Source organism: Mustelus asterias, chromosome 26 (genome assembly GCF_964213995.1).
Source record: "Mustelus asterias chromosome 26, sMusAst1.hap1.1, whole genome shotgun sequence".
NCBI lineage: Eukaryota > Metazoa > Chordata > Chondrichthyes > Carcharhiniformes > Triakidae > Mustelus > Mustelus asterias.
In genome coordinates, this window is record NC_135826.1 from 27,772,678 (window position 1) to 27,800,336 (window position 27,659).

Below are 27,659 nucleotides of genomic sequence, written 5' to 3' on the forward strand. Positions count from 1 at the left end.
TTAATATGCCATGTCTGAGCCCTTTACTGTAACCATGCTTGTAGAATCCTAGAATCAAAGAATTCCTACGGTACAGAAGGAAGCCATTCGGTCCATTGAGTCTACACTGACCACAATCCCACCCAGGCCCTATTCCTGTAACTCCACATATTTACCCTGCTAATCCCCCTTACACTAGGGTCAATTCAGTATGACCAATCAACCTAACCCGCACATCTTTGGACTGTGGAAGGAAACCGGAGCACCCGGAGGAAACCCACGCAGACACGGGGAGAATGTGCACCCACACGGACAGTGACCTGAGGCTGGAATTGAACCCGGGTCCCTGGCACTGAGGCAGCAGTGCTAACCACTATGCCACCATGCTGCCCTTAAATTGACCACCTATTGTAAACATATAAACGATTTGTGAATCTGTATATTCAGATAATTTAAAAATAAAACAATGATTTTTTTTTAAACTCATACTTTCCAAATGTTGCTTTCTGTTCTTCAGAACTGACAAAGCAGTAGCTAAGACTACATTCAACTGACGATATGACTGGTAGGTTCTGTTAACTTTGATACCTCTGATATTATAAATAATGAAAATCTTTTTGAAACATTTGTGGAGCATTGATCAATAAAGGAGAAAGATACTATAGATAATTTTGTGATAGTACCCAAATGGAAGGTTTCTCATTGCGCTGAGTTATATAAAGGACTAATCTACCAGAGGTCATAATGATCTGTCTGTTAAAATGACGGAAAAATAACATCCTTCCTCATGCACCTTGAACTTTTTGATAAGAGCAACCCGGGCAGTCATTTGTCTGTACTCTTTACACAGTGGTTTGAAAATGCTGCGTTAGAAGAAATGAAGAAACAGCTGGGAGTAATATAATTATCTGGTTCTAATTTTAAAAAACTTAGTTCAACAGGGAGCGAGCTTTTTCTTTTCCTCCCCTTCCCTCTCGCTATTTATTGCCCCCGATACAACTCACTGTCTCACTGCCACTTCAGAGGGCTACTGAGAGTGGGCCACATTGATGTGGAACTGAAATTACGTCATTAAATTGGACAGGTGACATTGTCAAGCTTCTTTCGATAAAGGGCATTAGTGAACCAGTGAGCTTTTACAATAATCTGAAAACTTCATGGTCACTATTTTGAAGACACCAGCTTTTTAATTGAATTTAAATTTTAAAACTGCCAAGATGGAACTTGAACTCCATTTATTTGATCGAAGGAATTAAAATTATGAAGGGACGGAAAAGGTAGATCAAAAGCATTTTCAATAGTGAAACATCAAAAATTAGGAGGTGTAGATAGCAGAGATAACATTAAATGCAAGAGATTTAGGAGAGACAGTGGAAGAAAGCTTTTGACACTGAAAGTTAGTGTACTGTGGATTAAGGGTCCTAATTTTCCAAAAGGGGACCGTGCCAGTATTTAAGAACATGATTGATATGTGGTTGAAGGTGCACAAACAGGATGAGCACATGAGATTAAGTGTATTGGCCTTATGGAAGATAAACGCCAACACAAACTTCATCTGTTTTCTTGTTGCAATGTTTCTGATTATCTGTATGCTCGAAGTGAAGAATGTTTATGCAGAAAATTTCCGATTCCTGTTCCTCAAACTCCAAAAGCTGATTAAAATCAGTTATGTTAAGCCACTTCAGAAAAAAAACGAAACTACCAAATTTGTAGGTTTAATCGCAGCAAGCAGAAATGGTGAGGTTTTCAATTTAGTCCAAACAAAGCTGTGAGCCAGACAGTAAATTTTTCACTAAAACTTGCAATCCCTGTTCCAAAATAATAAAACATCTCAAACTTCTCTGAGATCACATTGTTTAGTTTGAAGCTGACTGTGGTGCAGAATTTACGTGTAGAATCTAGTATTGATGAGCATTCGCTATACTCCTAGCTTGCAAACTGCCCGGTAGAACAGTTTGGGGTCCGGGTCCATAGGACTCTTAAATCGGCCTCGCAGGTGGAGGATGCGGTCAAGAAGGCGTACGGCGTACTAGCCTTCATTAATCGAAGGATTGAGTTTAGGAGTCGGGAGATAATGCTGCAGCTTTATAGGACCCTGGTTAGACCCCACTTGGAGTACTGCGCGCAGTTCTGGTCACCTCATTACAGGAAAGATGTTGAAGCCATTGAAAGGGTGCAGAGGAGATTTACAAGGATGTTGCCTGGATTGGGGGGCATGCCTTATAAGAACATAAGAACATAAGAAATAGGAGCAGGAGTAGGCCATCTAGCCCCTCGAGCCTGCCCCGCCATTCAATAAGATCATGGCTGATCTGACGTGGATCAGTACCACTTACCCGCCTGATCCCCATAACCCTTAATTCCCTTACCGATCAGGAATCCATCCATCCGCGCTTTAAACATATTCAGCGAGGTAGCCTCCACCACCTCAGTGGGCAGAGAATTCCAGAGATTCACCACCCTCTGGGAGAAGAAGTTCCTCCTCAACTCTGTCTTAAACCGACCCCCCTTTATTTTGAGGCTGTGTCCTCTAGTTTTAACTTCCTTACTAAGTGGAAAGAATCTCTCCGCCTCCACCCTATCCAGCCCCCGCATTATCTTATAAGTCTCCATAAGATCCCCCCTCATCCTTCTAAACTCCAACGAGTACAAACCCAATCTCCTCAGCCTCTCCTCATAATCCAAACCCCTCATCTCCGGTATCAACCTGGTGAACCTTCTCTGCACTCCCTCCAATGCCAATATATCCTTCCTCATATAAGGGGACCAATACTGCACACAGTATTCCAGCTGCGGCCTCACCAATGCCCTGTACAGGTGCATCAAGACATCCCTGCTTTTATATTCTATCCCCTTCGCAATATAGGCCAACATCCCATTTGCCTTCTTGATCACCTGTTGTACCTGCAGACTGGGCTTTTGCGTCTCATGCACAAGGACCCCCAGGTCCCTTTGCACGGTAGCATGTTTTAATTTGTTTCCATTGAGATAGTAATCCCATTTGTTATTATTTCCTCCAAAGTGTATAACCTCGCATTTATCAACGTTATACTCCATTTGCCATATCCTCGCCCACTCACTCAGCCTGTCCAAATCTCTCTGCAGATCTTCTCCGTCCTCCACACGATTCACTTTTCCACTTATCTTTGTGTCGTCTGCAAACTTCGTTACCCTACACTCCGTCCCCTCCTCCAGATCATCTATATAAATGGTAAATAGTTGCGGCCCGAGTACCGATCCCTGCGGCACGCCACTAGTTACCTTCCTCCAACCGGAAAAACACCCATTTATTCCGACTCTTTGCTTCCTGTCGGATAGCCAGTCCCCAATCCACTTTAACACACTACCCCCAACTCCGTGTGCCCTAATCTTCTTCAGTAGCCTTTTATGGGGCACCTTATCAAACGCCTTTTGGAAATCCAAAAACACCGCATCCACCGGTTCTCCTCCATCAACCGCCCTAGTCACATCTTCATAAAAATCCAACATGTTCGTCAAGCACGACTTTCCCCTCATGAATCCATGCTGCGTCTGATTGATCGAACCATTTCTATCCAGATGCCCTGCTATCTCCTCTTTAATAATGGATTCCAGCATTTTCCCTACTACAGACGTTAAGCTGACCGGCCTATAGTTACCCGCCTTTTGTCTCCTTCCTTTTTTAAACAGCGGCGTAACATTAGCCGTTTTCCAATCAACCGGCACTACCCCAGAATGCAACGAGTTTTGATAAATAATCACTAACGCATCCACTATTACCTCTGACATTTCTTTCAATACCCTGGGATGCATTCCATCCGGACCCGGGGACTTGTCCACCTTCAGTCCCATTAGTCTACCCAGCACTGCCTCTCTGGTTACATTAATTGTATTAAGTATTTCTCCTGCTGCCAACCCTCTATCGTTAATATTTGGCAAACTATTTGTGTCTTCCACCGTGAAGACCGACACAAAAAACTTATTTAAAGACTCAGCCATATCCTCATTTCCCACTATTAACTCCCCCCTCTCGTCCTCCAAGGGTCCAACATTCACTCTAGCCACTCTATTCCTTTTTATATATTTATAAAAACTTTTACTATCATTTTTTATATTAATTGCTAGCCTAGCTTCATAGTCTATCCTTCCTTTCTTTATCGCTTTCTTAGTCTCTCTTTGTTGTTTCTTAAATTTTTCCCAATCACTTGTTTCTCCACTATTTTTGGCCACTCTGTACGCAGCTGTTTTTATTTTAATACTCTCCTTTATTTCCTTCGTTATCCACGGCTGGTTCTCCCTTTTCTTACAATCCTTGTTTTTTGCTGGAATATATTTTTGCTGAGAACTGAAAAGGATCTCCTTAAAAATCCTCCACTGTTCCTCAGCTATCCTACCTGCCAGCCTGCTCTCCCAGTCTACCTTAGCCAATTCATCCCTCATCCTATCATATTTCCCTCTGTTCAAACAGAGGACACTGGTTTGGGACCAAACTTTCTCCTCTTCCATCTGAATCAGAAATTCGACCATATTGTGGTCACTAGACCCAAGAGGGTCCTTCACAATAAGATCCTTAATTCTACCTACCTCGTTACACAATACCAGATCCAAAATAGCTCGTTCCCTCGTCGGTTCCGTAACATGCTGTTCAAGGAAACTATCCCGACAGCATTCTAAGAACTCTTCCTCCATTCCACCCTTACCGACTTGAGTCTGCCAGTCAATGTGCATGTTGAAGTCCCCCATGATTATTGCCGTTCCGTTTTTACACGCATCCCTTATCTGCTTGTTTATAGCCCTCCCCACCTCAACATTATTATTTGGGGGCCTATATACCACACCTACTAGTGTCTTTCTCCCTCTACTATTCCTCATCTCTACCCATAACGATTCCACGTTTTGTTCCTCAGAGCCTATGTCATCCCTCAGTACTACCCTGATATTATCTCTTATTAATAGCGCGACCCCACCACCTTTTCCTTCCTGTCTATTCTTCCTAAACGCCTGATACCCCTGGATATTCATCTCCCAGTCCTGGTCACCTTTCAGCCACGTTTCTGTAATGGCCACTAGATCGTACCCACTCGTGCTGATTTGCACCATCAACTCATATACCTTGTTCCGAATGCTTCGTGCATTCAGGCAAAGTGTCCTTATTCCAGCTTTTATCTGGACCCGCTTTGATGAGTCGCGAACACCCTCTCCCTCTACTCCCTTATCTAAATTACCGCCTTCATTCACTTGCACCCTCTCCTCTACCATTAATTTTGTAATTCCCCTTACCCCTGCATCCTTCCCCCCATCAATTAGTTCCTTGATCCTAGTCAACTCTTCTAGCTCCCCTCCCCCCAACCTATCTAGTTTAAATTCTCCCCAGTAACTTTAGCCAACCTACCGGCCAGGATATTGGTCCCCGTGTGATTCAAGTTCCACCCGTTTTTTGTATACAGATCACCCCTGCCCCTAAAGAGGTCCCAATGGTCCAGGAACCTGAATCCCTGCCCCCTGCACCAGTCCTTATGAGGATAGGTTGAGGGAGCTTGGTCTCTTCTCCCTGGAGAGACGAAGGATGAGAGGTGACCTGATAGAGGTTTACAAGATGTTGAGAGGTCTGGATAGGGTAGACTCTCAGAGGCTATTTCCAAGGGCTGAAATGGTTGCTACGAGAGGACACAGGTTTAAGGTGCTGGGGGATAGGTACAGAGGAGATGTCAGGGGTAAGTTTTTCACTCAGAGGGTGGTGGGTGAGTGGAATCGGCTGACGTCGGTGGTGGTGGAGGCAAACTCGTTGGGGTCTTTTAAGAGACTTCTGGATGAGTACATGGGATTTAATGGGATTGAGGGCTATAGATAGGCCTAGAGGTAGGGATATGATCAGCGCAACTTGTGGGCCGAAGGGCCTGTTTGTGCTGTGGCTTTCTATGTTCTAGAACCAGTATCAGCCTCAAAGTTCAGATGGAAGATATTAATCATATGCAGTCTTTACTTTGAAATCCATACCCCAAGGAGTATCCAAGGAGTCTTTCACAAATAAATAATTGTCATGGTTCACATGTTTTTGGGTTCAAAGTGTATTTACACCTGTGAAACAGGTATTTCTGACAGTGATCGCCTTCCAGTGGTAGACTGAATCACACTGCCTATGACGCCAATGGCAGTTCTCTCTAGTACTTGTTATTAATCTAACTAATTTAAAGGTGACTCATTCACCTTTGAAGTGGTAGCTAAATGTTAGGAAATGTATATCTTGGCTTACGGAGATACGCTCTTGAGTTTCCTGAAAGCAGGCATTTTAAGATGAACACAATCCTGGTAAGCTAGGAAATTCCAGAACATGTGGTGTCTTGCAGGGAACAATATGAGTGGCCTGCACCATACCTTCCAGATGGTGCATGTGCAGCCACACAGCACAGTTTAGTACAAGCATTGTGCTGAGTATTTGCAGCATTTTCCAGTCTTTTCCACCATTGTTTTGCTTTTGCTCGTATTTGTTCTTGTTCTCTGACGCACAACCTGGCCTAATGCTTGATGATGATGAAGAAAGAAGGTAAATGCACTTGTAACTGTCACATTATCAAATCTGTCTTTCTTTAGAAAAAACAAACAATTTTCCCCCACTACCAAAGTTTATTCCTTTGAAACCATGCTTCTATCAAAATTTTGAAGAAGAGATCCCACCAGATCACTGCCTTCTTGTAAAGCGAATCTATCACTTATGGATCTGTAAGTTAAGCTATGTTGTTTTCAAACTGAATGATATTTTCCTAGGGTGGCATATGTAACTAAAGCAATGAATACAAGCTTTTTGCCAAGTGAATTCCTTTTCATGTATGCTTCTATCTACAGTCATTTTCAATAATGGAGTGTATTAATTATTCTTGTCTTCAACATTGCTAATTAGATGTTTACCAGTAATAAAATGGAGGGGAGAGTAAAGAAAAATATTTATTATTTTATCAACACTCTTCCTGGTTAATGTGCCTCATGATTGGTGTCCAGGCCAGTTATGTATGACAACCCTTTGGGTTCCTTGCTTGCCTTCACCAGACTCGATTTTGGTAGCAAGGAGTAGCTCCTTGCAGACGAGGGAGATAAGAATTTGCATAGAACCTTGCATTACTATAGTACCTTTCATGTAGTCCAAAGGTGCTTTGCAAAGTTTGACAACAGGCGCATAACTAGATAATGGGGAAATGATCAAAATGGGAGGAGTTGAGGAACTTTTTAAAAGTAGCAAGGTGGAGAGCTGTAGGAAAGGAACTTCCGAGCTTAGGGCCCAGACAGCTGTAAGCACAGCCACCAATGATGGAACAACTAAAATGTGGATGTGCAAGAGGCCAGAATTGGCAGAGTACAAACATCTTGGAGAATTGTAGGATTAGGCCATGCACAGATTTTAAAATTTAGTACTGTAACCCAATTATTAATTTTGAGCCTAACAGACTATTACAGGTACCCTGTCTCCCCATGGGGCTACCTTAACTGATGTCATGAACTCATTTAGTAGTCTCACAACACCAGGTTAAAGTCCAACAGGTTTATTTGGCAGCACGAGGTTTCGGAGCGCTGCCCTTTCAAAGGGAAATGATTTTTCTTCTGGCTCTCAACTGATGAAGGGACAACACTCCAAAAGCTCGTGCTACCAAATAAACCTGTTGGACTTTAACCTGGTGTTGTGAGACTACTTACTGTGCCTACCCCAGTTCAACGGCCAGCAACTCCACATCATGAACTCATTTGAGAAAACATCATTGGAAATTTAATCGGGATGCCGATTAGTGGGTGCCTGAGCTATGTAAATGACCCATGTGTAGTGTAAATGTTATGGAAGTCTTTAAATTTATTGGCATCTCAATTGTCTCTCTCTGTTTTATTGAATAAATATTTATTTACAGGATTGAAAGTTTGCCTGCGATTGGTTGTTCATTTTCAGATATGTTGAAAACAAACCAGGGTAAGCTTTTGATAGGAGTGTGCCATTTTTCCCCCAAGAAAAGGGGAAATGATTTTTCTCCAAAATGCAACCTTCCATTTATAGGGAGGAAAATATTAATATTTAAGTTTTGTACTTGGGTAAAACATCAATTTTACTCCTTGTGCGGAGAGATGCTAGATTAAGGACACCCTCCACTGCACTGATAATGTTGCTGACAGGAAATGACCCTGTCCATCCTTGTATGAAACAGGAAAGTGTAATTTCCGCTGGTTGGATGAAATTTACATGTCCACTTTGTAGCATGGTTTTTGAGGCCTGGCAACTTCTGAGTAACTGTTCAGACAGTTAAAATTTGCACTTTCTCCCCTTTCCACTATGAACTATACCTGGGTGCATGAAGATCCTTTTCCTTTCCTTATTGAAGTCACGAGAGTGGCTTGCTTGAAGAGAACCTCACTGGATGGAATAAAGTATATTTTAGTATTGCTGAAAGAAGAGATATGCTGTCAAAGCTTTTTGTCTTGCATTCAGGACGGTTGCACTGGAATACCAATTGTAAAGGGAACAACAATTTATACTGCATGAGTTGACAGGTGGACTCTGATTCATCATAGAAATCATAGAAACCCGAACAGTACAGAAAGAGGCCATTCGGCCCATCGAGTCTGCACTGACCACAATCCCACCCAGACCCTATCCCCATATCCCTCTAATCTACACATCCCAGGACACTAAGGGGCAATTTTAGCATGGCCAATCAATCTAACCCGCACATCTTTGGACTGTGGGAGGAAACCGGAGCACCCGGAGGAAACCCATGCAGATACGAGGAGAATGTGCAAACTCCACACAAACAGTGACCCAAGCCGGGAATCGAACCCAGGTCCCTGGAGCTGTGAAGCAGCAGTGCTAACCACTGTGCTACCGTGCCGCCCATTGTAGAGGTGTTGTCATGGAGAATGCACCAGGGAACAATTAACTGCCAAGTAGTTTAAATTCAAATCGGGTTGATTCTAATTAGTCAAGGGATTGAACCAAGGAATGGCTATCCCCTAAGCTTTTGTTTAGTTGATAACGGTGTAATGCGTGGACATGCTCTTTCTAGCTGCAAAGAACAGGGTCCTGTGTGTGAATATATGTAGCTTCTAGCACACATGTGAACCACACTGTAAGTCTATCTGATAATCTTAAAATGATTGTCAGTGTAATTCTTAGCACAATCAGGATTAAGACTGCCCAATTGTAAAATCACGTCTAATCTTGGTTATGTAACTTGGGTTTTGCAAGCATTTGCTGGTTGGATATGGTCAGTACTCGCCTGTTGTGAATTGCAAAAGGGACATGGTGTTTTGTATGTTCCACCTGTCGTTGAGATGTATAACCTACCTACCTGGCATCACACCGGCACTGAAATTCAAACTCATTTGTGTGATCGGCAGAACATCTTTTGGCCTAATGGTAGCATCCTGATAGTGATTTGATTTATTATTGTCACATGTATTGGTATACAATGAAAAGTATTGTTTCTTGTGTGCTATACCGACAAAGCATATCGTACATAGAGGAGGAAAGGAGGGTGAAGAATGTAGTGTTACAGTCATAGCTAGGGTGTAGAGAAAGATCAACTTAATATGAGGTAGGTGGAGAATACTACTCGTGTTGTACTGCTGTGTGAAACAACTAGCTTCACCTGTTCAAAGTTTTGAGAGACATTACCCTTCCAGGGTAATCTGAGATAGACTGGCCAATCTTCAGAACCAAAAGTGGCAGCATTGGGCCTATTCATGAGATTGCGCAATATACAGTGAGCAATGATCTTATTTGGGTAGCCATTATCCCACAGGGTTAATGTCCTATTTCAGGATCAAGCTTGCACGATGAGCAAATAGCTCTGACTCTATTTGTGAGTTTACTAGTAAGGTCAATCTTATAGCACATGGAACTGTAGGAATCCTAATTCCAATATAGTGAGGTAGATTTGCACTAGACAGAGAGAGAATCCACTGGCAGCACATCAACCAGCACATCAAGGAAAGGGAGCTCATTTGATTGCTCCATTTGAAAGTTGAATTTGAGTATGGGACTGAGCCCATTAAGGCATGTAAGGAAATTCGTATGTGCAGCTGCAGATTCAAATATAGCAAGCTTATCATCTACATATCAGAAATATAGTAGCAGTAGAAGGTAAGACATCAGGGCAGCATGGCGGCACAGTGGTTAGCACTGCTGCGTCACAACATCAGGGACCGGGGTTCAATTCCTGGCTTGGATCACTGTCTGTGTGGAGTTAGCATGTTCTCCCCATGTCTGCGTGGGTTTCCTCCTGGTGCTCCAGTTTCCACCCACAGTCCGAAATACGTGCTGGTTAGCTGCATTTGCCATGCCAAATTCTCCCTCAGTGTACCCAAACAGAAGCTGGAGTGTGGCGACTAGGGAATTTTCACAACTTCATTGCTGTGATAATGTAAGCCTAATTGAGACTAATAAATAAACTTTAACTTTGCTACCTTACAACTCCAGGGACCCGGATTTAATTCTGGTCTCAGGTGACTGTCTGTGGAGTTTGCACGTTCTCTTCATGTCTGTGTGGGTTTGCTCTGGGTGCTCCGGTTTCCTCCCACAATCCAAAGATGTGCAGGTTAAGTTGATTGGCCATGTTAAATTGCCCCTTCATGTCAGGGGGATTAGCAGGGTAAATACATGGGGTTATAGGGTAGAGGCCTGGGTGGGATTGTTGTTGGTGCAGGCTCAATGGGCCAAATGGCCTCCCTCTGCAGTGTAGGGATTCTATGATCATTCCATCAAAGACACATCTCGTGGAAACCAATAGAGATGTTTTGAGAGAACTGGGTCTAGAGGGGATCTATTTGGGCAAACATGGTGCCGTTAAAACTGAACTCGATTGCATGAGCTGTTGAGTTCATAAGTTCAATAAATACAGATTTGGACAATGATGGTGAATCCATGATATAGTGACATAGTGCAAATTTTTATGGCTTCCTTGAGCCGTACATTGGTGAAAAGGCTAGCTATGTCGAACATGGACATGGCATTGACTTCACAAATGGAAGAGCAGATTATATCAAACAGCACATTCCTTCAAGCTGTTCACAAAAGGCTAAATATTAACCTGCTCAGCAGTCCATTCTTGCAAAACTCAAAACTTGGTGTGCAACATTAGATGGGGTTCTGTAATTGAACAGCACTTGCTAAGAATTACACTGGCAACCAATTTAAGATGATCAGTCAGGCTTGAAGTATGGATCACTACATGTGCGAGAAGCTACATATATCACACGCACAGCCCTGTCCTAGAATCTTACAGTGCAGAAGGAGGCCATTTGGCCTATCGAGTCTGCACTAACCACAGTCCCACCCAGACCCTATCCCCATAACCCCATGCATTTACCCTAGCTAGTCCCCTTGACACTAAGGGGCAATTTGGCATGGTCAATCCACCTAACCCACACATCTTTGGACCGTGGAGGAAACTGAAGCACCCGGAGGAAACCCATACAGACACGGGGAGCAAACTTCACACAGACAGGGGGTGACCCAAGCCAGGAATCGAACCCAGGTCTCTAGGGCTGTGAGGCAGCAGTGCGTGCCACTGTGCCACCGTGCCGCCCAGACCAGAAGCAGTCCCGTGCCACCCTTTACAGGCCGGAAGCAGTCTGTCAACACATTGCATCTTTTTCAATTAAACAAAAGCTTGGGGACAACTGTTCCCTAGTTTATTCCCAATGACAAAGCCTTTACCAATTAGAGTCAATCTATCTGGTTTTAATTTTAACTATAGGTTGGCAGTTAACTGTTTACAATGGCAATGCCTCTACCAATCAGAGTCCACTTGCCAACCAGTCGGCACTCGTGCAGAAAACTTATTGTTCCCTTACAATTGCTATTCTTGTGAATTTGTCCTGATGAAGGCAAGACAACAGCATGTCTTTCTACAGCACTACTCAAGTTCTGCACTACCAAACAACAAAGTATTTTTTCTAAATTGTCAAAACGTGTAAATGTGTTATATTCAATCAAAAGGACATGTACTTTGAACAAGTAGATTATTAGCAGCGTGTAATAGACATTTTGCGTAGAAGCTCATATCTGATACCAGGTTAATCGGAACCGAACACTGATGAAACTTACACGATCATTGATTATTATTTAATGTCTGCAGGCTCTGCAGTTGCTTCCAACCATTTTAGAACAGTTGTCGTCACCAACATGCAAGGTCTGTTGGCCACCTGATGGCTTAGTTAGTGGGTATGACTTAATGACATTGGTGATGTTTGTTTGCAAGCTGTTTAGCGTTGTAATCAAGCCCCACATAGCTAAAGATTTGGGATATGTCCCTTCCCAGTTTGAATATGTAATGGGCCGGTTGAACTTTGGTTGACAGTATGTGAGTAGGGTGCCTGACATGGAATGTGCAGCAGCATGCAAATGAGTATCAATCAGATTAGTGTATGGTGAGCAAGCCCAAATGAGAGTGCAGTATTCTGCAAGTGAATGGCAGCATGCAAAAGTAGATTGACATAAAGTGGAGGTGTTTTTTTTTTCTCGGCAAAGTCTGCAAATTTCGTTATTGTTGTTTTCAGTTTTGACTTTCTCAACAATTTTTATTAGGTTTTTTGTGTTAAAAAACACATTGATTACTGATCAGTGATATCCTAACTGAACTTTTTGTGTTTAGTTTACAGCATTACCCTAGCAGTGAATTTAATAGGCTGCTTAGCTTGGCTGATAGCAGGAGGTGGCGCTATCAACTTTGGCCTGGCAATACTGTGGCTACTACTTTTCAGCCCCTGTTCATACGTCTGCTGGCTTCGTCCAATTTATAAAGCATTTAGGTAAATACCTGTGATGGAAGATATAAAGGATGTTGTGTAACCTACTGTGACCCTTTAGTTTATATTTCAAGTTTGTAACTGTTATTTTTTTTCCTCTAACAGATCTGATAGCTCTTTTAACTTCATGACATTTTTCTTCGTTTTTGCTGCCCAGGTTGTTTTGGCAGCTTTACAAGCAATTGGATTCAAAGGATGGGGAGCTTGGTGAGTCCTACCATTACGGAGGGAGCATAATTGGAGACCTTTCCCAATTTATCTAACACTTTGCTTTACCCTTTTCCATCTGGACTCCTTGGCATTATATGGTCTTCAGTCCAATGTGTAGCATTTGAGTTGTGTTACTGTAGTACTTCATATCTGTCACAAGATGGCAAAATCACATAGCCAAAGGTTCAAGTAGTTAAAATAAGTAATCATGTTCATCCTTAACAAATAGTAATTTTAAATGAAGCTTTCAACTACAGTTTGTTGTGAAGTCTTCACTTAGTGTCAGAGGCTGTAAACAACTATTGTTTGATCTGTTTATATATGGTAATATTATGGTTAGAAAAGAATGCTTAAAGATCACCAAATATAGACCTGTTTGAAAGAATAGATACTGATACCAGTGCAAACAAATTGGCAAAATATTCATCAGAAGTCATTAAAAGGGATTGTAAGTAAGCACATTTAAAGAAATTATTATAGAAAATTAACTGAACGAATAATCAAAGCCACTAAAACATACTGGGCGGCACAGTGGTTAGCACTGCTGCCTCAAAGCGCCAAGGACCCGGGTTTGATTCCTGGCTTGGGTCACTGTCTGTGTGGAGTTTGCATATTCTCTCATGTCTGCGTGGGTTTTCTCTGGGTGCTCCGTTTCCTCCCACAGTCCAATGATGTGTAGGTTAGGTGGATTGGCCATGCTAAATTGCCCCTTAGTGTCAGGGGGACTAGCAAGAGTAAATGCTTGGGGTTATGGGGATAGGGCCTGGGTGGGATTATGGTAGGTGCCGAATGGCCTCCTCCTTCACTGTAGGATTTTATGATACTGGTACAAAACAGCACTGTAGTGAAGTGTATCACAGACAATCATACTGAAGGACCCGAATGGAATATCAATGTTTATTCAAAGATAATTAAATGACATAATATTTATATCAGTGTCTGCCCGGCTTCATTGGCAACACTGAATCAGAAGATAGCATTTTCAAGCTCTACTCCAGGGACTTGAGCACATAATTTAAGTTGACACTTCAGTGCAGTGGAGGTGCATCTTTCAGATCAGACAAGAAATGAGGGCCTGTTTAGGATGCAAAAGGTCCCATGTGCTATTCAAAGCAGAGCAGGGAGTTGTACTGTAGTCTTTGCCAATATTCATCCCTCAATGCAGACCACTATGACAGATGATCTGATTATTTAATTGCTGTTTGTGGGACCTTTTATGTCATTTGGTTATTGCCTTTTCACATGTTACAACAATGACTATGTTTCATAAGTATTTCATTAGCTGGGAAGTAATCTGGAATTCTTGAGGATCTGAAAGTGTAAACGCAAAGTTATTTATTCAATTAACTATTAGGAAGCAAAATCTCCTTCTCCAGTTTATTTAAGGTTGTCTCCCAAATTCTGGTTTTAATAATTAAAACAAAAATTTCTAAAAAAACAGATTTTAAATCAACAGTGAGTACTGTACCCACTTTACAAATCGTTGTGTACCATGCTGACCATGTTCCTTTTTTTTATTTCAGTGGATGGATAGCTGCCATAGGTTTCTTCTCAGTTAATGTTGGTGCTGGAGTGGTAATGCTGTTTCCTGCGATCATGTTCACAGCAGTTGCAATCCTGAGTGCACTTGTTATTTTCCGCGTAAGTTTAGCCCCCTCTCCATTACTCTGAAAATTGAAGCTGCTCAATACATTGCTTGTGGTTGCTATAAGCATACTGCAGGATGTTCCTAGCGAATTGAATGGCTTGTAAAGTTAATTACTTGGAAGAAATATTTGATTATGAACCTGGACATGTCCGTGCCAGTAGACTGCGATTCATCCAAAATGAATATTGAATTCCACTTTTCAAGTTCCCTTTTTTCAAGCAAAATTAAGAATTCTGATGAAACAAATTTCAGAAATATGGTACTTTAAACTTTTTATGTTTGAGTCCCTTCAACAATATGTTGTTTTCCTTTTTTTTGTATCATTCCTTAAGTAGAAGGCAACTATATTTCCAAAATCAAAGTGAATAAACTAGTAGAGGGACTTCTCACCATGATGCAGTTTCTTCCAAGTTTACAAAGAATTTTGTCCAGTGTGATGCACTGTGGAGTCAGTAATCACTGCTATTTAAAAGTGTTTGGTGTTTATACTTAGTCTCATGAAGTTGTTAGTTTAAGTTTGGAAACTTGCTTCTGTTATGTGCTCCTAGCTTGGCACAGTATGGCTAAATGCGGAGTGAACCCCCCCCCCCCCCTCCACTTTGCTAGGTAATGTGCATAACCCTAACCTCAGAAGAACACTATTTTTCTTTGAATTTTTACAAACAGTTTCTGTGAATAACCCCCTTTGAAGTTTGACAATTTATGCATGTTGTATTCGGGGCTCACGCTGAATAGAAAGATGGTGGAGACTGCTCAAACTCAATAGAGTAGTGGCAAAAATAAGCCTCATTTACTGAGTAGGAGTATAAATTTGTGTCTGCCTGTGTCTGTACTGTGTACAGTTTTAGTCCCCTTATTTGAGGAAGGATGTAGTGGCATTAGAGACAGTTCAGAGGAGGTTCACTAGATTGATTCCAGAGATGAGGGGGTTTGTCTTATGAAGAGAGATAGAATAGTTAAGACCTATACTCTCTAGTGTTTAGAAAAATGAGAGGAAATCTAATTGAGGTATATAAGATGATAAAAGGTGTTGAAAAAAGTAGACGTAGAGCGGATGCTTCCTCTTGTGGGACAATCTAGAACAAGAGGTCATAGTTTGAGGATAAAGGGTAGTAGATTTAAAACAAATGAGGAGACGCTACTTCTCTAAGGGTCTTAAATCTGTGGAATTCACTACCCCAGGGCGGGTGGATGCTGGGATATTGAGTAAATTTGAGGAGACAGATTTTTAATGAGTAATGGGTTGAAGGGTTATGGAGAATGGGCAGGAAAATGGAGTTGAGGCCAAGATGAGATCACTCACGATCCTAATAAACGGCAGAGCAGGCTTGTGAGGCTGAATTCCTACTCTTGCTCTTAATTCTTATGTTTTATGTTCATTAATATTGAGTTTTAAGTCATGGAGAAGCTTTGAATAATCTTCAGGTTACCCCATGAGCAGGTAGTTACATGAGTAGTTTGTCAGTTACTCACTTAACACCGCGATTGTGATAATGTGTGATATACCAAGAAAAGTCGTGAGATCAAAAATACAATTTATTTTTCTTTTAAGAGAAGACCTTTCACATGCATTTCACTTGGGATCCTTAGAACCAAATAGCGGGAAACTTGCATGTTATTGGTTTGGCAATAATCAAAGCCTGGTTATGAACATTATTCTAGTACAATACACCATCCATCCCTTGCTCCCTCCCTGTTTTTGCCTTCCTTCCTACTCCTGCCTCTACTTTTCATCTTCAACCTTTCTCTTTCCTCTGTTTGATCATCCATCTCCAACCCTGCTTCAGCCTATCTGTTGAAATACTCATTCATGCTTTTGTTAACTGCCAGGAAAATTCCAATTCGCCTGGCTGGCCTTTTATCTTCCAACCTCCATAAAATTCAGCTCATCCATACTCTGCTGTACACCTGGAGTACTGTGTACGGTTTTGGTCTCATTACTTGAGAAAGGATATACTGGCAGTGGAGGGGGTGCAGAGGAGATTCACTAGATTGATTCCGGAGTTGAGAGGGTTGGCTTATGAGGAAAGACTGGGGCTCTAATTGGAATTCAGAAGAATGAGGGGAGATCTTATAGAAACATATAAGATTACGAAGGGAATAGATAAGATAGCAGGGAAGTTGTTTCCACTGGCGGGTGAAACTAGAACTAGGGGACATAGCCTCAAAATAAGGGGAAGCAGATTTAGGACTGAATTGAGGAGGAACTTCTTCACACAAAGGGTTGTGAATCTGTGGAATTCCCTGCCCAGTGAAGCAGTTGAGGCTACCTCATTAAATGTTATTAAGGCAAGGATAGATACATTTTTGAATAGTAAAGGAATTAAGGGTTATGGTGAGCGGGTGGGTAAGTGGAGCTGAGTCCACAAAAAGATCAGCCATGATCGTACTGAATGGCGGAGCAGGCTTGAGGGGCCAGATGGCCTACTCCTAGTTCTTATATTCTTATTATGTTCTTGTGTTTCAATGCAACATGTCATAACTTGGTATGGAGTAGATTTCAGTCTTTGACTCCTTGCATGGTTCTTGATCTGAACTATTGGGTGATTGTTAGCTTTGTCAACTATCAAGACAATTAGCGAGCAGGATTTTTCACGCAAGAGGAGGTGTTGATTCAATTAATATTTAACTTCAGATTAAGCATGATTGGTGAAAACCTGGCAGTTTGCAAATCTTTTGGAAGGTTTTGAAATATGAAAAGCTGAGGGGCAGCTTTAGAAAAAAGATTTAAAATGTGTTTTATATTTACTGTTATAATTTAATCTAACAGGTGCACAAAATCTACCGGGGTGGTGGTGGAAGCTTTCAGAAGGCCCAAGAAGAGTGGAATGCTGGCACATGGCAAAATCCCCCACCAAAGCAATTAGCATTTCAAACTGTTACTGGTAATACTCTACCACAATATCCCACAGTACCAAGATACCCTTGTGGTGGTGATGAGTGGTCTTAGGATGTGGACCTTCAAAAGAAAGTACTTTACTTATTTTTTGTGGTGCAATTTTACATTAAATCACAAATTAACATTTCTTAATAGAAAATGTAAATGCCTGGTATTATGCTACATATTGAAAAAGTTAGAGCATCATTCAATGGAACTACACTACAAAGGCCTCAAAATCATGAGTAGTAGCTTTGGAAAGGGCTTTTTTGCCTGCTTTTCGTGTGTATTATGTGTACATCATATTGGCCTCTTGGACTAAGGTTTGTGATCAATGCTGACTGCTGTGGAATTGGACTTCAAAAATACATCAGATTGGATGTGAATACTTCCAAATTTAGTCTGTGACTATATTCTTTTTCTATTCTGATCGTGATCTAGAGTTACACTACTTTTCCCCCACTCTTCAACAGAATCTGACTAAAATGTAGATCAATCAAGCTATACCAGTAAAATACAGTAGTGTCATAGAAAATGCTGGAAATACTCAGAGGGTCAGGAAGTAACTGGACAGAGTAAGTTTATTTTTGATCTTTGTCTGATGAAAGATCATCAACATGAAGTGCTAACTCTCCCTCCACAGGTGTTGCCTGTTCAACTGCATATTTCCAGCATTTTTGTTTTTGTATCAGATTTCCAGCAGTGCAGTATTTTGCTTTTCATATTTGATCTTATTTCCCAGTAATCCGCTGAATATTGTTTAATCTTTGATTAGATCACAATTTCTTCAATTTGTGTTTTCCCCCACTTCAAAGACATGGCGTTTGTGGGCCACAAATGGTCTGTTTTGCTCCTTGCCATCAAAATGAAAGGTAAAACCTGTCTGTACTAAATCCATTATTCAAATTGATACCCAGGAGTAATTTTGGAACTCGTTGCTGGGTTCTGAACCCTCAATAGAACTTCTCCCATATAAATACCGCTAGGCATCCAATGTTCTATTCCGAATAGAACTTTACTTACAGATTACCTCATTAATCGGTAAAGTTCCTGTACATTTATTTGATTTTAATATCTGCAAGTTCCACAAAAAAGGTTACTGCCATTGCTTGAAAAACATAACAGAATTGTACAAGTTTACATTCGTGAAACAAACATAGTCTGAATATACTTAATGCTCAGGAGAGATGCCATGAGGGGCAGCGTGCATTTAGCCAGGATTATGACCATTTATAAACTGATTAATGAATCAATTTAATTTTTAAAGTAAGCGACTTAATTGCAAATACTAGGTTATCACACTCTGGGGCTTTTTGAGTGGTGCGGATTGGAGCCTTAGTTTCATACTAAACTTTTCATCAAATCAAAACTATCTTTGAAAGATAATATTTTGGATGTTAAAGATAATGGCAACAATTATTTGAGAATTAAGATTTTTTATATGGGTAACAGTGTTGGGAGAGACACATTGTTGCAAATATGGTGGCTCCTTGAAACATTGCATCATTGATTATGGAGCCAATTTTGTGGTATAAATCATTAGCATTACTGTTTGCATAAGTTCTAAGACAACACTGTTTACCAAGCCTTTATTTCTCTGACATTTATTTACCAATGTTTTTCTTGTTCAATGTGACAATTACTGTATGTATGTTTGGCCTTAAAATGTAATTTAGTGAAGAGTGCCTGAAACTGTTAGTGCACTAACTGTAATTTGAAAAAATATAGTTTTTGCCCGTGTTTGGAAAATCTCACCATCTTTGTAAATATTTATAATGGCAGACATACTAAGTGACAGGAATTGGATACTGGATGATTGATCAGTATGAACTACATAGGCATCTAGACATTATCCAATGTTAAAAAAAAAACCTCACCCCATAACCCTCAAATTTGACTTCAGTTGAAGACGGCTGTTTTCATCAATTAATGGGTGTGAAAATTTTTCATAAACAGTTTCTGTTTGAATTAGATATTATGTAATACTAGACTTCCATTCATGCGTGTAACTTTTCTTGGCCTCAAATGCAAAAACATTCCAGGATATTATTCAGTGTCGTAATGTTGACTTTTGAGATTTGGTAATTGTTATTCAAAATAACTGTCATGAAGAGGCAGTTAAACTTTACATGCATTCCAAATAACTGCATAAATCAAACAAAATCAATATTTCTTCACTTAATTGTGAAAATAGTTTAAATCTTTGAGATATGTTTATTGCTTATTGAAAAATTATTAAGGTAGCGATCTGTCTTAGCGTTCCAAAATTAACTAGAAGAATTTTAAAATCTTTTCCATCCTTTGGCTGCTTATTCCTGTCAGCCTTATGTGAAGAAAGTGGATTACCTTCATAAAATGAGTGGATTGTTTTAAGGATACTTAATATGCAACATGAAGAAACTCTACTGCCAAAGTGTCACTAGCTTCTCCATGGCATTGACACCATTGCAATTTCACGTAGATCCAATAGCAGGCATGCTTCCTAAGAAGGAAGATTGCCAGTTAATCCAACTGATCACATCCACTGTACTTGTATGAGAAAGGAACAGAGAAGAGCTAATGGACCGATACAATGGCAGCTACCATTTCTAAGCTGATTCTTTTGCTCATCTTTAGATACTTCCTGTTGATAAATATAAAGGATTTACATTGTTTTCTTACAAAGAAAGCAATTAAGGGACCAACAAAATACTCAGCAGTGACCATTCATATATTTGAACTTTTTTATTTGTGTGCTGTAACCATTTTCCCAAGTGCATTTACGTATAATGTCATTATGTTGTTGCTACCAAAGCTTGATAGTTGCAAGTGCCTTATAATAGTGTTTCTAACAAGAAATGTGTTGCAGAATGAATAGTTTTCAACACTGGGGACAGTGTGGTTTGGGAAGAGGTTAGTGTTGCGTTGAACGATTTCATTTCAGGTTTTTTGACAGTGAATTGCTTCTCAAGTATTGGGCATAATTGGAATTTCTGTGTAATAAGCACAATGTGACTTATTTTGAAAATTACAGAAGTATTTGCCTCTGAATAATTGCTTTCCAGTGTATTTCTTTGGGAAGGGGGAAGGCTAAAAAGAGGAACATTTTAAAGTATATTCTCAAATAGCTTTTATGTTGTAAGCGAGCTGTTCAAGGCATTGTATTTAACTAATTTGGTCAGCACAAACACATTTGTATTCTTGGACTGATTTGCTACTGATGTAAAAGTTGTAGAGACCTATGTGCTTTATTAATGTTTGTGAACAGTCAGTTAATTGCTGAATTTATTAGCTGAAATGCCAGATAATAATGATGATGCATGAATAAATGTCATTCATTAGGAATCTATCTGAGAATTCAGCAAACTACACATTTTCCCTTGTTTTATCAAAAATATTCTATCTAGATATCAATTACTGTGGATGCATAGGTTTATCAAAAATATGTTGTTTACATGTTAAACATATTACTGTAGATGCATAATATTACAAGCTTGCTTTCTATGTTTAGGTTCTTGCTTGAGCATCTGGCATAACTTTTGTGGAAATAACTTTTAATTGGGAATTAAAGGAGAAACGCGTTTTCCCAATTGCCGCAGAAGCCTAGGTTTTAAAATATGAAGTAGCTATAAAATTATTGGAACCTGAATTTGTATTGTGGTTTGGCCTTGCTTGTCAAAGTCGGCTTGAGTAGATGTTTTACGTAAAATCTTGTCAGCAGTGATGCTGAGTAGTGGAAGAAAGGGCTGTGGGTGTACATTGATTTTATGGAGAAGGTATTTATCAGCTAAATAGTACATTGTCAAGGCTGCTTGTTTGAAATCTTAAAATGCAGCAACCAAGGAGAATTGAAGGTCATCCAAATGTGTGCAGGCATCTCAACATTTTGGATTGAGTGGCAAATCAGTGCAATACCCAGTCTTTTTCACCTGCGCAAAACACTTCCTTTCAATTTGTTGAAGTATCATGATATTTATGAAAGATCTTAATAATTTTGTTGATGCTGTAAGCAACATAATCTTTTCACAAAATTGTTGCTTTTTGAAAATTTGTAAAAACTAAAAGAAATTAACTTCTGTCATCATTCTATATGATAACAGTTCTGTTCATTATTTTACAAAAACTTTCATTTTGAAATAAAGTATTTGCATCCAAGTGTAAATGGATTTCAAGAGGTTAGCTTTGGCATTACTTTAACCTATAGCTTAGAATTATGCTCATCAATTGTGAATGTACAAAATAACTTAATTTTGGAATATTAAAATTGTAATTGATTTGAAGTGGGCCATCAAATACAAGTAGATGTGAGGAAGAGCTATGCACTCAATTTCTTACTAAAACTGTTAGCAATATGCACAGTGCTACTGCATGTAGAAAAGGGAAGTGCAAGAAATGCTCTGTCTTGTACGCAAATGTAGTTTTCAATAATTGCCTAATTGAATCAGCAGCGTGGTTGGATAATGAGATGTGGACTTGAAGCTTGCTGTTTAACTTTGGCTGTTTATATGACACTCAACATTCCATATTATAGTAGAGCACAATATGTTTTAAGCAAATGCTTTTGGCCGACTATCCTGAGCTTTTTATCAACTTTAAATAAGAGCCGTGGTACCTTCAAAATTAAAATTTAAGTGGATGACCGGAGTAGTCTTTGACTTAGCATTTGAAGTTCTTACCTTGTATTTAGTAGTCTGTACAGAGTGCATAAAAGTTTTAATTTTTTGGTCTTTTTGCTTTGTCTGAAAATAGAAATGTTACACCTCCAATTTTTTCAATGCAATCTGACACATTGTGTGTTCTGTAATTCCCTATAGTCTGTCATAATTTTCAACATTCTTTCTGTGGAAAACATTTATTCTAGATGTGTTGGTTTCTGAAAATTCCAATATTTTGATTCTCAAGACATTTAAAATGAGTACTAAATTATATGTTTGTAGGTCTGAGATTGATTACATCTGTTGCAATCAGATTAAATGTTCAATGTAGTGTGTAGGAAAACAAATGAGCTGATTAATCTTTCTACAGAGATTTGTTGTACAATAGTTACTATCTTATCTGGTGTTGCTTTGGGAATACAAGTATACGTGTGTATTATTTACACAGATTTACTCACTTTTTTCTAATGCGCGGTTATCTAACCAGATATTAATATTTAATTCAAAAACACAAAATGCTGGAAAATCTCAGCAAGTCTGACAGCATCTGTGGGGAAATTTCCAGCATTTTCTGCTTTTGTTTCAGATTCCAGCATCCGCAGTATTTTGTTTTTATACTAATAATTCAAATGCAAGGAAGTGCACTAAGATCTGCCAACTTCAGATTTTAGCTCACTGCTCCTGATCTCTCTCCAGTACATCAAGCACAATTAAACCTGTCCAGTATTATGATTATCATAATGCTGCTTTTTGTCACACTGAATTATGCAAGCCAGGACACTTTCAGAGCTGCTTTGTAATTCTTTAAAATCCTATCGACGTATTTTTGAAATATCAAACATTGGAATTCCCTGCTCGATTAAAAGAAGTCTTGCCCCATGGTCAGAGCTGCAAAAATTTCATGACTGAACAACATGGAAACACTTGGTATCAGCATACTTCTGTAAGTCGAAGCAAGGAAATAAATCATTTTGACCAATTCTACTTTGTTAGCTGATTCAAAGACTACATTGTGCAACTAACCAGAATTTTAAGAAGTTGGGAGGGAATTGGATTAAAAACAATTAAGCATTTTAATATATGTTGCATAGTTAAGGTTCACATATGATGTACTGTGCAAGACTTTAGGATATGTATTTTGGTTCTATTTTTAAGTTTTCTGTATTAAATTCTATAACTAATTTGTTTGGCAAACCATGCCTGATGTTTTGAACTGTTATTGCATGTGAAAAGTAAAAGGATTATGATGTGGACTTTAAAGCATTCATTCTAGAAAAGTATATCCATAAAATTTTCATTTGCATGTAAGTATGTATAAAACTTCACCAGTGAAGTTGTATATTACGCTGATCCCTTTTGTTAAAATTTGCCATGTAACTTTGCTATTTTCTGCTTTTGTATTTGAGACAGAGATGCGCATTTATTTGTGAACATCTTCATATACACTAGGGAGGTAAAGTGCCGAATAATCCCCAAGCACAATTTTTAATGAATTTCAATTTGATTGATACAACCATTCCAAGTAAATTGCTAATATCTTGGTTGGTCAGACATCTTGGTGTCTTGCAAGTCAAGAGACTTGCACAGCTTTAATATGTTTGATGCTGTTTTCAGTTAAATTTGTAATGATAGACTCATTATAAATAAGAGATTGTTGTCAATTTTGCTGTTTGGTGAGTTTTCAAAATGTTATTCTTTGTAAAATATGCAGCTTTATTTGAAGTTAATGCATGTAAATGAAATATAGTGTGCTTTGAGTCCTTTTCCATCCACAATTAATCTAGCCCTTCGTTGATTGGATCAGTAGTTTCAATTGTTTTTCTGTGTTTTTCATAGTTTTTTTAAGGATACCTATTTATAAAGACTTCAAATCAAAATCTTTAAAACGAACACTGACTCTAACTTGCTACTTTTGCACTAGACATTCCCCCAGTGTTTGATTTTCATGCCAAATGTATAATTTCATCCACATGTTCTGAGTTAGATATTTAAAAAGGGATTTTGTTAAATATACAAAGTAGTAATTTAAATAAAACTTTCCATTGGCTTTTACATTATTTGCATTAGCACTGTAATACACTGTTCATCCTTTTCAAAAAAAAACTTAATTGATCATCCCCTTTCGGGCCACAGCAGATTTTTATTTTGTTTTTAGCTGCAAATTTTGCATAAGTACTTTGCAACACAAAATTAAATGTGTTAGAATTCTGATTCCTTCCCTTTTGCCATCTTATGTAGGGGATTTTCACAGTAACTTCATTGCAGATGTAAGCCTACTTGTGCACTAATAAATTTTATGAAACAGTTATTGCAGCAATTGTTGTTCAACCTCTGATTATCAAATTTAAATGCAAAACTGTAGATGGCATTTATCTTTGTCTATACCAATTGAAATACTATTTGGATTATTTTAAACTTCTCTGATTTTAATGCATTTTCTGTTAAATGTTTCACGCTTAAGGGTGCAGTAATAGATTGAATTGTAACAAAGAAAATTGACCATCACACCATCTGCAGAGGCAACTCTCTTTTAGCCTCAGACATTGCCACTTGGGAGTTTGATGTTGGGGAATGGCCTGTCTGGCTCTTTACCCCTCTCTCTCCTCCTTCATCTCTCTAACCTGTTTCTTGCCTTAATTCATTGTGAAGGAAAGTTAGACAAAACATGATACAACAAATTGATAGGTTACCTTCCAGATAACTTTGGTCTGGTTGGAGCTGATGGATTATTTGCAAAGTTGTTTAATGTGAATGCTTTACTACCAAAGTACTTAATTTAGTGTACAGCTGTACAGAGACAATTGGTTCCTGTCAGCATATTCCAGATAGTCGATGGTCAGCACCAATGTGGCCTTTTTTTAAAAAAAATCATTTAAGAAATCTGATCATCTGATAGTTGAAACTGAAAAGAGATTGTTAAATTTCCTTAGAGATATTCTATTTTTCCTATAACTGACAGCTTTACTCAAATATATTTCAAAAGGTTCCTGTTATGGACCATACCTGTTTCCAGATATTAATGTGTTATGCATGAAATGTTAAATGTAAAAAGTATTTCCCATTTAAGGGAAGATGTATTGTTTTATTTAAGAAGAAATAGCTAGTTATAGGCAAGACTGACAGTACCTTGTGGTCAGAATAATGCATATTTTATTGTAAAATCCTAAACTTACAATTGCTAATAAACTGCCTTTGCTAACCAATATAAACCACTGTATTCAATCTATGATTTTAATATGCACCCACTATTGATGACGATCAAATTGAACCAGCTGGAAGATGATATAAAGTTCTTACATCTCTACAACCAGAACCAGCAGCTGTACGATATCTATCTGTTGCTGACATCAACCATTACTTCCTCTGCCTTCACTTATTTGCTACTGAAACCTCATCTATGCTTTTTCTACGTTCGGACTTGCCTATTCCTATGCTGTCCACCTTCCACAACCTTGTGCTCTTGACATAGGCAAATATTTCAAGGTGCTTTGCAGGCCTCTAATTGGACAAAAATTGATAGCTTAAGGGAGAAAGTAGGACAGGTGACCAAAAGCTTTGCTTTTTTAAAAGAGGGTCTTGGAGGAGAGAGATTTTTAGGAAGGCAATTTGAGTTTAGAGCCTTGATGGTATAGCTACCAATGATGGGGTGAAAGACATTTGAGATGCAGAAGAGACCAGAGGCAGATAAATTTGGAGTTTAAAAATTTTTTTTACTCCGTTCTTAGTTACAAAGCCAATGTGCAAAATGGACCCGGCAAGCACGAATTTTGCTAGCTCCAAAAACCAAATTCAAATTGAATCCAATTCATGGTCCTCACAAGAGACAAGCAAGATCCAAGCTGACAAGATAAAGCTTGCATCCCATCTTGGGCTTCATCCATTCCTTGAGAGTTCTAGGACTAGAGGAAGCCATTGTGAGATTTGAGCATAATTAAAATCTAGGTGATGGGCAGGATGCCAGTATAGGAGTTAGCATTAAATTAGGATACAGACTTGTGGATCTAGTAAAGTAGTGAATCGTTGAATCTGGAGGAAATAAAAAACATGGGTTTAATTGTAGATGAGCTAAAGCAGGGACAGAGATGAGTGAAGGCAGTCTGCGTCATGAAGTGGATATGGGTCGGAAGTTAAGCTTGGTCAAATAGGACTAAGGTTGCAAACAGTCTGGTACAGCATGAAACACCGAGTGGGATGTAACCAGTATTCCAGTGTTTCAGAGGTGGTAATGTATCCCACGTGCAGAAGGATGCGGGACATTCTCAAGATGGTGTGATGACTACTTGCAAGCTGTGCCCAACACACCGTCTAATTCTATCTTTTACTCTTGTTCTATGCTTCTCAAACTCTCTTCTCACTGCAGCCTAGCTATGACTGTAACAATACATTCTACACACCCTCTATGTACGGTATGCTTGTAGAGCACACGAAACAATACTTTTCACTATACCAATACATGTGACAAATTCAAATATTTCATGCTTTTGATATTGCTGCCATAATTTCAGCTTTAATTTTTTTTAACATGATCCAATTTAGAATCGTGAACTGGTGGCAAAATATTATATTGAATTATGTACTTTTTCCCCCCTCCGCTAGTAAACTGGCACCCACAGTGAGTGCGTGTAAGTCAGGTATTAAGAAAAATTTGAGAGAAAGGAAAGCACTTAAAGGATATTTTGTATTGTTGACTATCTTTACTGGCCTCCATCTCCAGTTGCCTAAGTTTATGTTTGTAGCTTTGACTTCCATGCCCTCCACCCTGCTTAGCAGTATTTTTTTTTAGCCATGCATTTAGACACTGCTGTCGGGCCTGCCTCCACTCCATTCGTTTTAACAATTCAGCAGTTGGTGTAAAATTTTCAACTGGATCCTGCTTCAGAAATGTTATGCATTTGATAACAGTAACTAGCATTCAGTCATGGTAGAGCTTAAACATTCAGCGTTTACTGAAGTGCGGGAAATGTATGCAGTGACTCGAATCGCACAGGAATGGTGGAGGACATTATGACGGGTAACAGTCAGGCATATGTTATCGTAACGATGACATCAACTCAATTTCCGAGATGGAAGCAGCTTGAGATTTCCTATCGCGCGCGAAAGAATCGGGCATTGGTGACAACGCAATGGCTGCATTCAGCTGCTCCACACTCTACTACCCTTCTGCACGGAAACACGCCTTCACTCCAGTTAAAAAATATTTACCACTGTTGGTTGGGGGGGGGTGGAAAAGAGACCTAGAAAGCAACAACTCCACGAAATTATTTCACAAGTGTACCTGATTTTCAAATCACAGCATAGTGTTTAAATACCTTGCAGGGTAACTTTGAAAGGAAGTTATCTTTCTGAACCTGCAGTATCACCAGCAGCAAGAGCAGGAGGGGAGTGTGTTGGTGGTTTAACATAGAAAGCAGCAACTCCACGAAATTTCTCAAAAGTAACTGATTTTCAAATCTCAGTATGGTGTTTACTTCTAAACTTTAAAAGCAATTATCTTTCGAGGCTGCACCACAACCAGCAATAAGGAGGAGGGGGTACCTATTGAAAGCAG

At 39.4% G+C, this 27,659-nt stretch overlaps 1 protein-coding gene across 2 annotated transcripts in view; it reads left to right on the plus strand.

The window, feature by feature from the left end:
* The window catches only part of scamp4 (secretory carrier membrane protein 4), a 33,399-nt gene extending 12,894 nt beyond the window's left edge, over nucleotides 1–20,505 (plus strand). For both annotated transcript variants that reach the window (XM_078198337.1, XM_078198338.1), the window contains exons 2-7: nucleotides 497–544; nucleotides 6,550–6,678; nucleotides 12,588–12,744; nucleotides 12,847–12,948; nucleotides 14,475–14,592; nucleotides 17,370–20,505. In XM_078198337.1, the coding sequence (XP_078054463.1) occupies nucleotides 538–544; nucleotides 6,550–6,678; nucleotides 12,588–12,744; nucleotides 12,847–12,948; nucleotides 14,475–14,592; nucleotides 17,370–17,549 (693 nt within the window). In that variant the 5' untranslated portion in view covers nucleotides 497–537 and the 3' untranslated portion in view covers nucleotides 17,550–20,505. The remainder of the gene's footprint in view (nucleotides 1–496; nucleotides 545–6,549; nucleotides 6,679–12,587; nucleotides 12,745–12,846; nucleotides 12,949–14,474; nucleotides 14,593–17,369) is intronic.
* The last annotated feature ends 7,154 nt before the right edge of the window (nucleotides 20,506–27,659 follow it).